This window comes from Porcisia hertigi, chromosome 22, assembly GCF_017918235.1.
Source record: "Porcisia hertigi strain C119 chromosome 22, whole genome shotgun sequence".
NCBI lineage: Eukaryota > Euglenozoa > Kinetoplastea > Trypanosomatida > Trypanosomatidae > Porcisia > Porcisia hertigi.
In genome coordinates this window covers 409,262-424,668 of record NC_090581.1, presented here as the reverse complement: position 1 = coordinate 424,668, position 15,407 = coordinate 409,262, and the positions used below count along the sequence as shown (strand labels likewise).

Here is a 15,407-nt window from a genome sequence, read left to right as displayed (position 1 = left end):
GCACTCACGTCGCCGGCTGACCGGACACAGGAAGCCGCGGGGTCTTCGTCAAGAAGGAGCACCGGCTGCGTCTCCATCACGTCAATCCATCGCCACGCGATCTGACTGACAAGCGACGTGAGAAGGCTGAGTTGCAGCCGTGGCGCAAGTCGTGTCGGCCGCGTCACGGCCAAGATGATCTCGTCTGCCACGGCGCTCAACTCTTTGATGTTTTGTACATGGGCCAGCCGCTTCTCCGGGATTGTGTGGAGGAAGCTTAGGTACTCCTGCACCAGCTTCAGGTGACTAACGTACTCTCCGACGTAGTCCGTTTTCACGCGCTGGCCAAGGAGTCGGTGAACGAGTTGCCATTCACGTTTGCGCAGCTGCTTCAGAACGTCCTCCATCCACACCTGCACGCATTTCCAATACACAATGCGCTCCTGCACGACTTGTACACTGCCGCCGCCGTCGTCGTCGTCGTCGTCGACGCCGATGCCGCCTTCGCACGCGGTTCCAGCCGTCAGACCTGGCGATAGTCGTGTTGTGGAATGACTTGACTGCGGCGGAGCACATGACCCCCCAGCCGACATGCTCATCAGGCTTCCCACTGTTGCACCGATCGCTCTCTTGCTACTGTTTTCGTTTTCTTTCACTCCCTCGTCTTCCTCCGGCTTTCCAGAGAGAAGTTGCTCCACTGAAAGAGCCTCATTGCACCGGTTACGCACTTGCAGTACCCTGCGGATGAAGCTGGGGTCCTTCGATACTTCACCAAGCCGATCAATAAGCTGCAATACATCCAGCAGAGGGTTTGCGTCGCAGAGCTGCAAGAGATCCTCGTGTACATAGCGGGTGATATCAATGACCGGCAACACGTTATGCATCGAGCGAATGCTGGTGAGAAGGTCCTGCACGTGGGCGCACAGCGCAGACTGAGTCTTGCGAGAGCGCAGCATGGGGTCGTATATGTTGCGCAAGATCGCCTGCAGGGCATCAAGGGGGCGCTGAGGATCAATGGACTGGATGAGCAGGTCCCGCACAGAGAGCGGGCGAGCGCCACGGCCGGCATCACAGGGGTCGCGTCGCTCGAGGAGAATACAGCTCAGGGCCTTCGGCTTGTGTCGCGTAACCGCAATGCCTTTGCCGCCGCCGCCGCCGCCACCATCACCACCACCGTCTCTGCTGCGATCGACATCGATAGCACTGCGTGCAGTCGCGCCCAGGCTTTCTGCTTCCCCCGGTGTGGTGTCTTCCATAAAGGAGACATTCCGAAAGACGGATGCCGGGTCGGCTGTTGCGATGATGTGCGACCCACCAGCGGCAGCGTTTGCGTCTTCTACTTCGCAAATGGCGATGAACGGGATGCGGGCACCATGCCACGTCGTTTTCGGTACTGCATTCACCACAGTTTGGTCACTTCTGTCCAACTCTGCGCTTTCCTGTTGCTGTGTGGTGGCCGGGGTATTGTCAGCAGCCGGCGACTCGGGGGGAGAGGCAAAGCTCAGGATGTCGTCATTATGCGTAAGAGCTGCACGAACCTTTTCGAGAGTGCCGTGCTGTGTCAGTTGCACTATAAAATGAATGACATCGTCTGCAAAGGGGTGCATCTCGGGCAATGAGTAATAGCAATAAGCAGCAATGCGAAATAAAAAAAAATGATGAGGAAGGAAGGAAGGGAGGAGAGGGGTGGTTGGTGGGAGGGGGTTTGTGTGTGTGTGTGTGTGTGTGTGGGTGTATGGGTGTGGATGTGTGTCGGGGAGGGGGACACTTATCTCGAGAAGACGGAACAGAAAGAAATCCACACAGTCTCAGTCAGCGCTGAGTTGAACAGTCGTTGTTCCTCCCCTCACTTTCCCCCCTGCGTGTGTGTGTGTGTGTGTGTGTGTGACCGTGCTAAAAAAAAGAGGGAAAGGGGGGGGGAGAGAGGGGAGAAGATAACAAGAACAGAATGATTAACGCAATGTTAAAAAAAAATGAAGGAGGAGGAGGAGGCAATAAATATGTGCCGGGGGTGATGATCAGGTGGGTGAGAGGGGTGATGGGGTGATGGGGGAAGGGTGGTGGAGGACGAAGGAGAGAGAGCCACGAAAAAAACAAACAAACAGGAGGGGGAACAAAAACAGAAAAAAAATCATATAAAACTAAATTCTCTGGAGAGATGATGCGTCTCTGCGCATCCTCTCGGACTGGGGGAGAAAATTACACGATCGTGTGATTCCTCTTCTCCCCCCGTCTTTTTCACACACACACAAAAAAAAACAAAAAAGAGAGATTCGTGACGAGGCGTTCTATATAAATATATAAATATATATGTGTGTGTATATATATGTGTGTATGTATATGTGTGTATATATGTGTGTATAATATATATAAACCTGTTAGTGTGGTATGTGTGTGGGTAAAGAATGCCCGCGAAGGGAAGCGTGTTTTTTTTTGAGGGGGGGGGAAGAGGAGGCAAAAAGGGAGACTCACAAGGTGATGAGCGAAAACAGTAGTGCAGTCAACGCGTACGCGTGTGCGTGTGTGTGTGCGTTGAGGGGGGGAGGGGCGGGTGCGGGGCGGGTGCGGGGCGGCCCGATCGCGAAGCAGTTTGGACCCGAAATGTGCACAAGTCGCAGAAATGAGCCGTTTAAAAGCTCAGCGCAGTACGGAGATGGGGTGGAGGGTAGAGTGGAAGTGAGTGTGTGTGTGTGTGTATATGAGGGGAGGGGAGGCAGCTGATGAAAGCCATGTGTATCTAACAGTGCAAGAGTTTATTCCTACCCACAGCGACCAACGTGTACAAAGCCGCCAGTCACGGGTAGGACGAGGAGCCACACAGTTTTTGTGTTGTATTCAACACAAGTCGGGAGGGGTGGGGTGTGGGGGGGGGGGGGCGTGTCGGAATGGCTTTGCTTGCATGACGCCGGTGTCGGGGCGCATCGGTGCCATGGGTCCGCAGCAAGATGGGATATCTCACATCGAGTTTTGCTTTGAGGCCCTCACGCCCATCGACTGGCTTGTGAGTGTATCAAGCGGAAACCCCGTTTAGACACCCATGCCTCTACGCTCAATAAAATCACAACTCGCTGTCGCTCCATTCATGAACGCGCGCACACACACAGACACACTATCCAGTCCTGTACGCGTTTGCGAAGAGACATGCATTCAGAGGGATGGGAGGGAGGGAAGGTGAAGGAGGCCCCCAAAGCGCACACAAGGCCGAGGCTACACGGCGTTCAGGCGAGCGCGCGTGACAGAGATGTTCGTCAATGCTTTCCAGTCTCTCCTAGCCCCCCCCGCCCCCGCCCCCAAACAGCTTGGAATTTGACACGGTGCTTGCGGGTGACTGCAGATATCAGGCACCTGGCATTCACCACACATCCACAAAACACAACACACACGCGTGCACCGTGCTCTTCTCCCCCCTCCTCTAGGACTTCTTCACTGTTTTTGGTCTTGACGTATTTTCGTTAAAAAAAAAGCGGCACACTTGTGTCCGACCGTGGGATTTTCATGGTGGTGCGTTCGATGCTGAGGTGACCGGCGGCTTCGACCGACTGCTGCTGCTTCTGTTATCCAGTGTTGGTGCGCTTCAGCAACACCACACTTGACTCAATGGGTGTGCGGCACACACAGCAGTCCGCCAGCAGCTCTGCACACGATTCACAGACCGCATAGTGGCCACAGGGTACGAAAATAACCACTGCTTCGGCGCTGAGGCACCGCCAGCACATGTAGACTTCTTGCCGCCGCATGCCTGGCCGCAACGGCGTAGCGCCGGCGAGGGAGTAGGACAGGCCACCGAAGTCGCTTGCTGAGACTGCGCGGCGACGCCGGCGTTGTTGTCGGGCTTCGGGCCTGTGCTGTGATTCTACGGCCCTCGCGGCATCGTTCAGCGTCCCGGTTGGTTTGTCCAGCGCGAAAGAGGAGTTCATTACAGTGGGTGAAGAGGACGAGTCGCCTGCCTGAAAAACGGCGTCACCGTCGGATAGAAACACCGATGAGTCCTCATCGCTCTCCTCTGCCGCCGCACCGCCATTCTTGCGAGGGGTGTGCGGCTTGATGACGCGCTCTTCGCGGTACTGGAGAAAGGTGCGGTCCACGACCTCCGTGATGGCGTAAAGGTCGTTGCCGATGCGCACGTAGGCAAGGGAGACATCGAAAGGCACGCCCTCTGGGAAGCATGCGCCATCGCGCAGCACATTCATTAACTTGTCTGCCACATCAGACTTGCTCTCCTCGCCTCGCCAAGCCTCGTCTGTCTCGAGGCTCACGCCTCTCAGCTGTGGTTGGTTTGCATGCTTGCCACAGACAGGGTCTGCTGCTGATCTTGGCGGCATCATGTTGTCGTCGTCAACGTCTTCGCTTTCAGTGAAGCGCGCTGCAGCACTTCGATCGCTGCCGCCACCCCATCTGCTTCTCGGTACTGTTGCACCTCCGACGCTGCCAGTGCTTCCTTCACCATAATTGCAGACGCTATCAGGGGCCTCGGTGAGAGCAAGCAAACACGGCGGCCTCCCATGCCTATCCTCAGGTGCTGAAGCGGCGGCAGCGGCAGCAACGCCAGGAGGATCGCCTACATCAGCGCGGGGCGTGGTTCCGTCGCCGCCACTACCGCTGTCTTGACCACCACAGTCCGAGCTTTTTATATATTTCTCAGAGGGGAGTTGGGTCCAGAAGTGGGGGTTCGGACTGGAAACACTTTGTGAATTGTACGTGGACATCGCGCCTACCGTGTGGTGGCTAAGTGGGCTCTCGTCGTCGAGGAACACATCGGACGGTGCCACTGAGAGGGCAGCCTGCGACAGCGGTCGCGTGACTGTAGCAGAGGGAAAGGAGTGTGAGAAGCTGCCCTGCTTGCTCGGCGGTGCTGTGCTCACCGGCGATGGCTCTTGACAGTCCTCCCATCTTCCAGCCATCCTCTTTGTCGCGAGCCACCGTGGCGATAGCGGTGGCGGGGACGCCCCACTCTTGTCCTCGCTGCACGGGAGCTCGCGACTGTCGTGACGCCTTTGACTGTGGGACCCTGTCGCCGCTGTCACTGACGAGTCCCAATAGCCTCGTTGGTGGGTAGAGTCCCCCAACTCACGGCAGTGCCACGGATGAAAGGGGGCATAGGGGTTGCGTTGCTTGGCATGCGCTGCTGAAGCGACGTTTGCAGCCCGAACCAGCGACTGCGCTACCTCCTCGGCGGTGGCAGTATAGATGAGTGTCACGCAGATGCTTGGCAACGGTAGCTGTTGGCCAAGAGGGGATGACGGCGACGCAAGCGGCTCGTCTTGGCGTTCGTCACCGTTGTAAAGGGGTATCGGTTCAACGGCTTTGAGCCCGTCCAGTGCCCAGTCCGGAACCAGCAGCCCCCTTTGCTGGTAATCATGTAGGTTTTGAAGTAACCACTGCCGCTGCTTCTGCACCAGCGCCGCGGGCAACGTCGGCGGTGCAGTAAAGAAGAGAACCCCACAGGCGATAGGTATGGCGTGGGCTTTGATAGCCGCTGCCCGCTGCCGTTGGATGCGCCTGTTCCACAAGGCAAGGTGGCGCCTGCGACGTCGCGCATGCCTGCGTTGACGCTGCTGCTCAAAGGAAGCGTGCATGCTCGAATTCCTGTGGTGCCTCGACCACTTGGCGTGTTCTGGATTCCATCGGCCTGAATGTACGTGGCGCGCGCAGGAAGCGTTGTGCGAGCGCCTCGTGCGTCTGCCATTCTTCGAGACGCACCCCCGCTGGTGGCTGGCCGCGGCGAGCGCCTTTGAATTCCACTGCTGCCTTCCACGCCGGCCGGATGACGGGGTGTGGTGCCTGGCATCCTCGCAGAAAGCGATCAGGTTGTCGTCGTCAGACGCGCCGCTGCTGGAGGAGTACAATACCGATAAGTCGTCCTCATCGATGCCATCGCCGCCGCTGCCACTCGTCGTACTCCCGACATCGTTGCGGCCGAGCTGTGGCGGCTTCTGTGGCACAAATAAACGTATCTGACGGCTCAGTACATCAAGCGACAACTCCGCCACTTCGATTTGCCCCTCCAAAACGCGGGTGGAACCGTGGCAGAGCACCTCGGCGGCAGAGGCGGACAGAGTACTCGGGTGCGTTGCTGCAGAAGTCGCATACGGTAGAGCCACCGCGGCTGTTGTGTCCGTACCAGCAATGCACATGAAGGATTCTCTTGGTGAAGAGTGCGCCGAGGCGCTTTGTGAAGCGGTGGCGGGGTCACGATGCAGTTGTTGCCACGGCGCCAACGCGTGCGCATCGCGTAGAAAATACACCTGCTCCGGCAGTGTCACCCCAACGGTGGCGTTGTACTGTCCGACGGCGTGAGCCGACACCACGTCTGTGAGGAGTGCCCGAGCTGAGCTGCATGGCGGCGTTTGCAGAGGCACAGGATTATCAGCGATGGTGGGTGGAGATGCGGTTTCCTTGACTGCTTCGGGTGCGGCAGCGTCATCTACTGGTGCTGCCGCACCCGAAACACTTGTGGTGGTCTTGTTGCCTCCTCTCTCAGGTTCGGCTGCTGGTGAGATGGGAGAGGTGCGGATGGTGATGAGAGGGTGCGGTGTCACATCAAGCCCAGGAGCACCACCAGCATCTTCGCCACCCGATACAGGCAGCGGTGACATGCCATTCTCTCCGTGGTGTACTTGGAGCCCCGTTGGGTCCCCCTGGTGGACACTCAGTCGCTGAGCTGCGCGATCTGCATCGTCTTCGTCATCGTTGAGGCTCCCAGGACCGGTGAGGGAGAGAAAAGAGTCGTCGAGAGTTTTTGCAGTCTTCAAAATTTTCCCTGTGTGTGATGATGATGGCGGCGGCGCCAGCGACATCGTCTGCCAGTGCTCCACCGCGTTGCCGGCTCCCACCAATAACGAAGTTGCGGTGTTTGGAGGTGGAGCGGTGGTGCGCAAGTCGGTCACGGTCACCGCCGAGGAGGCTTCGCTGTAGCTCTGTGGGGCCAGCGCCTCTGGATTGACAGAGGAAGACGTTATAGACCGCTCCGTCGAGGGCGACGGCATCGTGGCGACATCACAAGTGTTACTGCTTCGGCGATCTGTTGCCGTGTTCGCCGCGGGAGGTTCTGCGGTCTCCTGGCTGGCCAGTGAGGTGGCCTTCACCGTCGCCGCTGCAAGCGACTCCATAGAGAAAACAGGACTATCACATGGACGTGTCAACGAGGCGAAGGCGCTGGCGGAGGGGCTGTCGGCTAACCCGATTCCCGGCGGCGCCGACTGTTTGGCCCCAGCGGGGTCAAAACACCTCGTGGTGTGCGACTGCTGGTTGTCTGTGTCGCTCAAAACGCCGTCTGCGGCACTCCGCCCACCTACATTCGCTGCGGCGATGGGTGACTTCAGATCGAGCCACGGCGGTTCCGTCGTACTTTGCAACGCGGTGGCGGCGCCGGTGGTGAACCATGCTTTTCCATCACGATTGTCCTGAGACGCTACGCTGCTTGAATGAATCTTGTCCATGGCAGCGTCACCTAGCATGTGGCCACGTGCCAAGCTCTGTAACGCGGCTCGGTTCTGACGATCCAGTTGTTCCATGTAGCGCCGCCGCGCACGCCGCTCGTCCCTGCGAGTAAAAAAACACATAAGTCCTTGCCTTCCCGCGGCAAAGCTGCGTGTGGCATCCAGCGTGAGGCTTCGCAACAGCGTCGCGCGATCAGCTCCAATCACGTAGACCACGCGCACATCCTTTGGGTGCGGCGGCAGCCACGGCGGCGACGCAGCTGCGGTGATGCGTGGCGGAGACGGCTCTGAAAAAACAACCGCGCTTTTCGGAGTTTCCTTGCCGTTACTCGATACGGTCTGTTCCTCTGCTTGATGGATTCGATGAGAGGCGGTGGGCGTGAGGCGAGACGTTGGCTCCTGCCCCAATACCCCATTCCTGTGCGCTTGCACGCCCGTGTCAACTGTGACTACCCGCGGCTCCCCCTCGCGGCTGGCGTCACTGTAGTCCACAACAGGGGAGATGAGCTCGTCGCCGGTGATACCCGCATTTCGTGTTGGCTGCGGGGCCCTTGCGGCATCCATCGAACCACTGGCGTTAATGGCGCCCTGCTGCTCGTCTCCGTCCGGTGCTGAGGCCACTAGAGACCCTGCCGTCGTCGAGTAGTAAGCGCTGCGGTCCAGGCTTGTGGATCTCTTCGGGTACCGAGTCGGTGTACTCGGGGAGACAACAGCATTGCTGCTGCCGATGCCTGCCGCGATGGCAGCTCGTTTGTGGTTATCGGGCAGTCGACTGGCACGCAGGAACTCCATGGCGGCGTTCGCGGCGCTCGTACTACCGTGGCTCGTGGCAGTCGCCGAATGCATTGCGAATTGTGCGACGAGCTCGGCAGGTGCATCCACAGGCAAAGTGACCGTGAGGCCAGGATGAGGTAGTGATGCTGAGGTCGAGAGGGAGGCGTGGGGCTCCAACAGTGGAAAAGGCGGCGCCGGCAGTAGCGGCTCGCCTCCGTTGATGACCACACTGTTAATCTTCTCGCACTCACCACCGTTTATTATGGGCATCGCTGTCGCTAAAAGGGGCTGCGATTCCAAGAGGGAGTGGTGGCGCGCTTCTGAGGGCAGCTGACCGTCAGTGAGGAAAGATGACATCCCCGATGAGCGCGGTGCGGAGCTGTAAATGTCTCTGTGGCTAAGGCGATCCCTGTGGGTGTTTGATTCTTGGCGGTGGTCCAATGAGTTTGAATAGCCTTGCGCTCCAGAAGCCGAGCCCGGCACGTCCCTGGCTGTCAGCGGTGCCCATACCTCAGTACAGCTGCCGAGGCCCGGATGGTGGTTTCGATCACGTAGATAACACCTGTTAGGGGAGAGCAGTGAGGTGGAGGACGAAAAAGATCGGTCCAACTCCGTTGTCACCGCACTGCAACCCTTTATGGGGTACGGTGTCCACGTTGGCGGCTCACTCAAGCCCCGGCGCACCACAAATCGCTCCGCTGTGAAGCGAGCGGTACACAGCAGCGATCGGTACCGCGGCCGCAGCGCCTGCGTGAGCCGTACTCGTTCCACTAGCCCCTCAAGCTTTTCGGCGATGTCCTTTGGGATGCTCGGTGTTTCCTCTGAGCGTCGGCTACGTTTGGTGTTGGAGCGTTGTTGCCCATACAAGGGCAAAGGTGGTGGCACATTCACAGCGATGTTTGCCGACTGCATGAGCGGTGATGATAGATGATCCTGGAGCGAGCTCGACTGCCGCCCTTCACCGCGCGCAGGAGGCCGAGAGAGCGGGGCGTGGTGAGCACTGCTGCCAGACGGCCCCGACGGTAATGACGACAAGTTTCTGTTCCTTCGAGCTGCATTGAGCTGGCCTCGAACACCAAAAGTGTTGCTCACCAGCACCGGAATCCACGGTGCCTGACTGCACAGAGTACTGTTCACCGTGCCCACGCCGACGCCACCACGGTTCATCTCATCTCCAGCGCTGCTCCTGGCCGTAGCTCTCGGGGCTGCTTCGAGACTCTGACTAGTGGATGTAGTCAGGCCCTTGCCAACCCCTAGGTCGCCGGCGCCGCCGATGGGCACTGTGTCCCTGAGATCGTTCGTCACGCCGTCCATGTGCACGTATTCAAGGTAGCGCATGAGCATGGCTGTAATTTTTCGTGAACGCTTGATCGACTTGCGGTCATTCTGTGTTCGGTGGGCAAGAGCGGTTTGCTCTGCCACGGCTACTTCCAGAAGACGCTGATAGTATTGCGTATTGGCGTCCTTCGCAGCATCAAAGGTGAGGTGGTGCGATCGCGCGCGAGAAGTCAGTGACACGTCCGGCCACGTGATGTTGGTTGGTGTAGAGACAATGGGGGTCAAATAGCACGGATGCATCGACCGCACACCGAATGTGTTGACCCACGCGCTTGATTGGGGAGTAGTCGTGCGCACATGCCCAGGCATTCCAGCGCTGCTGGGCAACATTATATGGCGACTCATCAAACCAGGCCGCAGCGTCGCCTCGGAGGGATCCAGAAGAGATGGAGTGAGCGTGTAGTTTTTGACCTGAAGGTTCACGGTCGGCCGACGCGCTGTAGCGCCGGTGCCGCTTACAGGACCGTTTCCCTTGACATTGTTGCCATATGCATGACGAGCTGATGCTTTTCCGAACGCCGTGGCCTGCGGTGCTGGCGACGCCACAGGTAAAAGCTCAAGCGGCAAGTGGAGGCCAAGCACAAGGCATTGACCTTCCAACTCTGGTGTCCACCACGCCAGATTTGGAGAGGTCACCTCCGAGCTGTGAACTGCTGCGCTTGTAGGATCCGTGACGACCACGGCTACAGAGCTCTCTCGCTGAACCCCCTGCTGACGCTGAGAGTCGTCGTCAACGCTGCCCCTGGCCTGCTTGCGCTTCTCCTTGTTCGACGTGTTTCTTCTTCTTGTGAAAAAATAGGCGAAGTTGCCGATGAGCGACTTATTCAGCAGCGTGGCGGGCGTCGAGGAGGTCGTCGGCGGCAACGGCGCGCTGCTGCTGCTGCTGCTGCTGGTGGTGGCGCTGTACGCACTTGTCAACGCGTGTGGCGGTGGGGAGTCGCCTGCGCCGCCATGCTCGACAGGCACCACGACTGGCGTATGACGGCCCGGTGTCGTAACGTCTGGGGGCAGTTCTCCACGTTGGATCGCGACACAAGCCAAGAACTGCGGCACAGCAATATCGTGGAACAACCGCGTCAGCAGAGGCACAAAGGGTATGGCGAGCACATTCATTTTGTGATGTTTATAAGCGTGTATCATGAGGAGCAGCTCCACCGCCTGCACCGCGTACACAATGATCCATAGGCCGATGAGGATGAGGCTGGTCAAGCAGATCGTATTGAGAAACGTATCGAACCCCATTCTGAGTGCTTTTTTTTTCTCGTTTTGTGTGTGTGTGTGTGTGTGGGTGTGTGTGCCGCGTTTGTATTCAAAGAACGCTTCGGCCTTTACTGCCTCTTCTTCAATTTCTCGAGACCGACCCTCGCCGCGTTTTTATTGTCCCTCCCTCTGTCCCCCCCCCCCCAACGTGTTGTGGAGCGAGAGGAAAAAGACAGGGCGCGCGCGTAACACAACACAACACAACACAACACAGTGGATAACGCTCACCTCTATAAGCAGAGAAATCACACACACGCGCACGTGCCACCGGTGTGGCGGTGGGCACGCGGGCGCTCCCTTTTGCACTTCTCTTAGGTGACACTGGAGTCGAGGAGAGAGGCGCACGGAGTGACGAGGGTAGGATGGAGTTCGTAGTGGTGGTAGAGACGAGAGTCGTGCCGAGTGCGGCCAGAATCACAGAGGGAGAGGGGAGAGAGGGAGGGGGAGGGAAGGGCGGGGGGCAGCAGAAAAATAAAAAAGAGGCACAACGCACACCAAACTTCGCGGAACGCACCCACTGATGATAGTCAAATCAACGGATGAATGCAGAAGTGAGAGGAGAATATTTACAGAGCACATCACAATATCTACGGAGGCTGATGTGTGTGCGCTTGTTGTACCCTGCCGAGGGGGGGGGGGTCGAGTGTGTGTGGGGGGGCAGAGGGTGAGGAGGGGTGGGGGTGGTGGGGGGAGGGCAGTTAACCAGCGTGAATGTATTTGGAGAAAGGAGGATCAAAAGTTCGATGAAAGGGTGGGGGGCAAAGGAGAGGTACAGCGGAGATCAACACACAGCAAGATAAAGTAAGAGAAATAGCCTTGCAGGCTTGAAACAATATTGGAAGGGAAGCAAGGGTGACGGGGTGGAGGAGGACTGCTGCTCCAGTGAGTGTAAGTATGTCGTACTTGCGTAGTGCACTCATTGACTAGAAACACACGAAAAAAAAAGAGATGAGAGTCACCGCTGCTCTCTCCTTTTCTCACAGCCGGTGAAGGAAGTGTGCTGCGTGCGGTGGGCACAAGTATTTCCCTCTTACATGGTGTGTGTGTGTGTGTGTGCGTGCAAATATGTAGATATATATATATCTATATATATATATTAGTTGCTGCCTTGAACACCACGCCCTTGTTAAGCTTTGTGTGTGTGTGTGTGTAGGGGGTTAAGGCTTTTGTGTGAGCCACCGCGGTTAAGCAGGATTAGCACTATGAGTTTATGTGCGCAGACAGAGAGCCAGAGGAGGAGGAGAAGCCAAATTAAAGAGGCCTGTGCGCACTGGTCACAGTTGAGGATGAGAGCTGCATGACTACGTGCACTCTACTTTCTTCACACAATGATAGAGGAGACGGGGGGACAGCAAGAACAGCTGAGGATGCACACTCAATATACATGTATAGTGCACATACAACACTATATGCACTGTATTTTTCACTCAGCTGAACGATTAGGTCATAAAACACCGGGCAAAGTACCCAACACCCTCGACGCTTTATTTGCAGACGCAAGGCTGAGGGTGGTGGTGCCAAAAAAGCAGCGAGCAGGGACGTGTGAATGCAATGTTGATTCAGTCATCCGAGTGCAGCCTCTACACTTCAGCTCTGCCCCCCCCCCTTCCCCCTTCCCCTTCCCGAGCTGGAGGCGATGAGGGTAAGTTTGACATAATTTCACGTCATCTTGATGACTTTGCGTATCAAATAGGAGTGGTGGAGATAAGTGCATTATTGCAGGCCGGTGCAATATCATGGCAATGGAGGGGGCCGGGGACACGGACAGGCAACAAAAAATAGTACATTGGCTTCCCCCCCCGCCCGCCCGCCCGCCCCAACACACGCATCTGTCCGGGAGAAGCACACACCGAGGAAGGTGATTGGGCAAAGACCCCCGCAGAGCAGTTTCCCTTCGCCCCCCCCCATGTGAAGGGGGGAAGATGATATTTGCCAACAACAGTTGCAACACCGTGTGCGTGCAGCAGAAACGCACTACTCAGCATGACACATCGCCGATGACTTGAATGCTTCCTCTCCGCTGTTTTCCCAACACGTACATGTCTCATAGAGACACAACACACACACACACACACACACACACACACCGACAGGCAAGGCTGGCGATTTGCAGAGGAGGCAGGGAGGAGGAGGAGGGTGTGTGAGGGGGAGGGGGAGGCTACATAAAGTTGCAGCAGCTCGAACTGGCAGCTTCGCGCTGCATCGGCTCAGCCAGCGCCATCGCAGGTACAGTTGACGGCGTGCGCGTAGCGTTCTCGAAGGCGATGAGAGTCAGGTCAAGTAGCTGGTTGAGCGTCGGTGGCGTGTTATGCCGCTTGGCAGCAGCCTCCACCTTGACGAGTATCTCCGCCACCAACACGTTGAGGTCTTGATGCATGGCACCCAGCTCTCTTTCGATTGTGGAGGCGTTCTGCATATCTAACACAACACCCAAGTCTCGAAACTGCAAGGCCTGCTCTGCATATTGACGCCGTTGACGCTCCTGTCGCAGCACCACAATCGCGTCCTCGGGGTGAGCCGTCAGACGAGCCGCTTCTTCGCGCGACATCGTGATGGATGGAGCACCATTCCCCGAGGGTGCTGAGTGATGGACGTGGTGACCCGTACGGAGGTCACTTGGTTGCATATCATCCTCGATTGTCAGGCTGGCCGCCAAAGAGGATGCGGCAGTGTAGAGCTGGCACGTGGGGACCGCGGACGCCAACGGACTGGGCACGTTGGCGTAGTCGTCGTCATCGACGCGGGAGAGTGTCGAGCAGACCCCGTCGTCTATCTGATCGTTGGGGTGCGGTGTGCGGGCGGTCATCTCCACAGCGTCCATGTCTTCTTGGTATTCTGGTGTGCCGTGTAGCCTTCTGATGGTGCGGGTGGCGTTCACTGTCCCCGCGGGAGACCAGAGGGAGGGCTCGTGGTTGCGCGTGATGGAGTTGCTGACCGGATCGTTCAACCGCCTCGGCTCTGGCGAGCCTAACCTTGATATGCCCCCGGCAACGCCGTCACAGCTGTTGCTGAGGTGTTGAAGCTCCATTGTGTAGCGCTGACGGGAAATGCGACGCTGCGTCGTGCTCAGTGGCGGTGGGGGTATGTAGAGGGGACGGGGAAGCGCCGACAGTGCAGCGATCCGACCCGCAGACCCTTTGCTAGCCTCGGTAACACACGCTTCGCCCGCCGGACCTGCGACAGGCACTGGAATTGTGGTTGGCGGGATGGGGTCGGAGATGCCGTTGCCGCTGAGGCGCTCGTCCTCCATCAAGGATGTCAGCGTGAACCAGTGCCGAAGCACCGCCTCCGAAAAATTCATGGCACTTCCATTGACTTGCTTGTGCCCACCAAGCTCAACCGGAATGGTACGCACGTCCATGTAACGCGGCAGGTCGGCCCTCTCGATCATCTGTACAGAGCTCCGCAGATCGTCAGGGCTGCTGCTGACGCACATCTGTATAGCTGCGCGTATTTCAGCGGAGGTTCCGAGGACGAGGATGGTGCCGAGCATATGCGGGTAGTACTTGGTCAAGACTTTGAGGAGTGTGCTGCAGTTCTTCAGGAAGGATGCTTGCATCGCCCACCGCGCCCCTTCTTCATTGATGAGCAAGGTGAATTGTTGGAGGTGACCGGGGGCCTCCTTTGTCCTGTCATGAATAGTCCGCCCCACGGTCGATGCGCCTTTTTCATTTCTTTCGCTGCTGGCCACCAAGCGGCTTGAGGGCGCTGAGACGTCGACTTTGTGGGGATGGCGCCGCTGCAGCTCCGCCGCCTTCTCGTTGCTCGACAGGAGACACTGAGCTTGCATGAACTCGAGGAGAACAATGAGGAGCCGCTGCGCCTCGTCCATCTCTATTGTGAGCAGCGTGGGAGCTGCCGCATTGATGTACAGCACTGGACGCCCCTCAAGATCGCGGTCTAGGAGATGGAAGAGATCCTTACGGAGAGCCGCGACAGTGGTAGGGGTGACAGTGATCATCGGCAGTGTAGACTCAAAGAGGCGACGGCGGCGGAGCTTCACCACGGCCTCCTCAACGTTCAGATGTTTGGAGCGCAGGTAGCGCAGCAGGTATGCATCCACCGCCTCCATGGACAGCCCATAGGTGTTGTGCACATCACGAGCCACCGCCTCTTCTTCTGTCGACATGAGCGCTGCCGCCGCAGAGGGTGCGAGTGACGATGGCGCCACCGCAGCGGCTAACGGGAACCCAAGCAACCGTTTCATCTCCGCTAGGGCGCCAGCCTCGCGGAGAGCATTATTGAGTCGTTGTTGATCTGCCAGCATAGTTGCACAGTTCGCTACCCAGACGAGGTCTAGGCCCTGTGAGGGGGAAGGAGGAGGAAGAGGAAGAAGAAGAGGAAGAGGAGGAAGGGGAGTTGAAATGGGGAGGGGTGTGAGGTCAAGAAGGATAAGCGATATGCTCAGACACACACACACACACACACAAAAAAAAGAAGACGCCAAGATGGGCGTCGATAGCCGAAAACGGGGGAGGCCGGGAAGGAGGGACCCACGACAAAGCAGAGAGCGGCAGGGGAAATGTGAAATGTCGGACTTTTTTGTGGGTGGATGATGGTGGTGGTGTCCACGTACACATCGACTTGGGTGATGGTGGAGAATAAAGCAGGGATAGT

At 57.8% G+C, this 15,407-nt stretch overlaps 2 protein-coding genes across 2 annotated transcripts; both read right to left on the bottom strand.

The window, feature by feature from the left end:
• Positions 1 to 3,533: 3,533 nt before the first annotated feature.
• Positions 3,534 to 10,772, bottom strand: JKF63_04431 (uncharacterized protein; the record flags this gene model as incomplete). Its single annotated transcript, XM_067900416.1, has 1 exon — positions 3,534 to 10,772. The coding sequence occupies one exon, from the start codon at positions 10,770 to 10,772 to the stop codon at positions 3,534 to 3,536; it is 7,239 nt and encodes a 2,412-aa protein (XP_067757245.1).
• A 2,176-nt stretch (positions 10,773 to 12,948) lies between these two features.
• On the bottom strand, positions 12,949 to 15,057 carry JKF63_04430 (uncharacterized protein; the record flags this gene model as incomplete). Its single annotated transcript, XM_067900415.1, has 1 exon — positions 12,949 to 15,057. The coding sequence occupies one exon, from the start codon at positions 15,055 to 15,057 to the stop codon at positions 12,949 to 12,951; it is 2,109 nt and encodes a 702-aa protein (XP_067757244.1).
• Between the last annotated feature and the right edge of the window lie 350 nt (positions 15,058 to 15,407).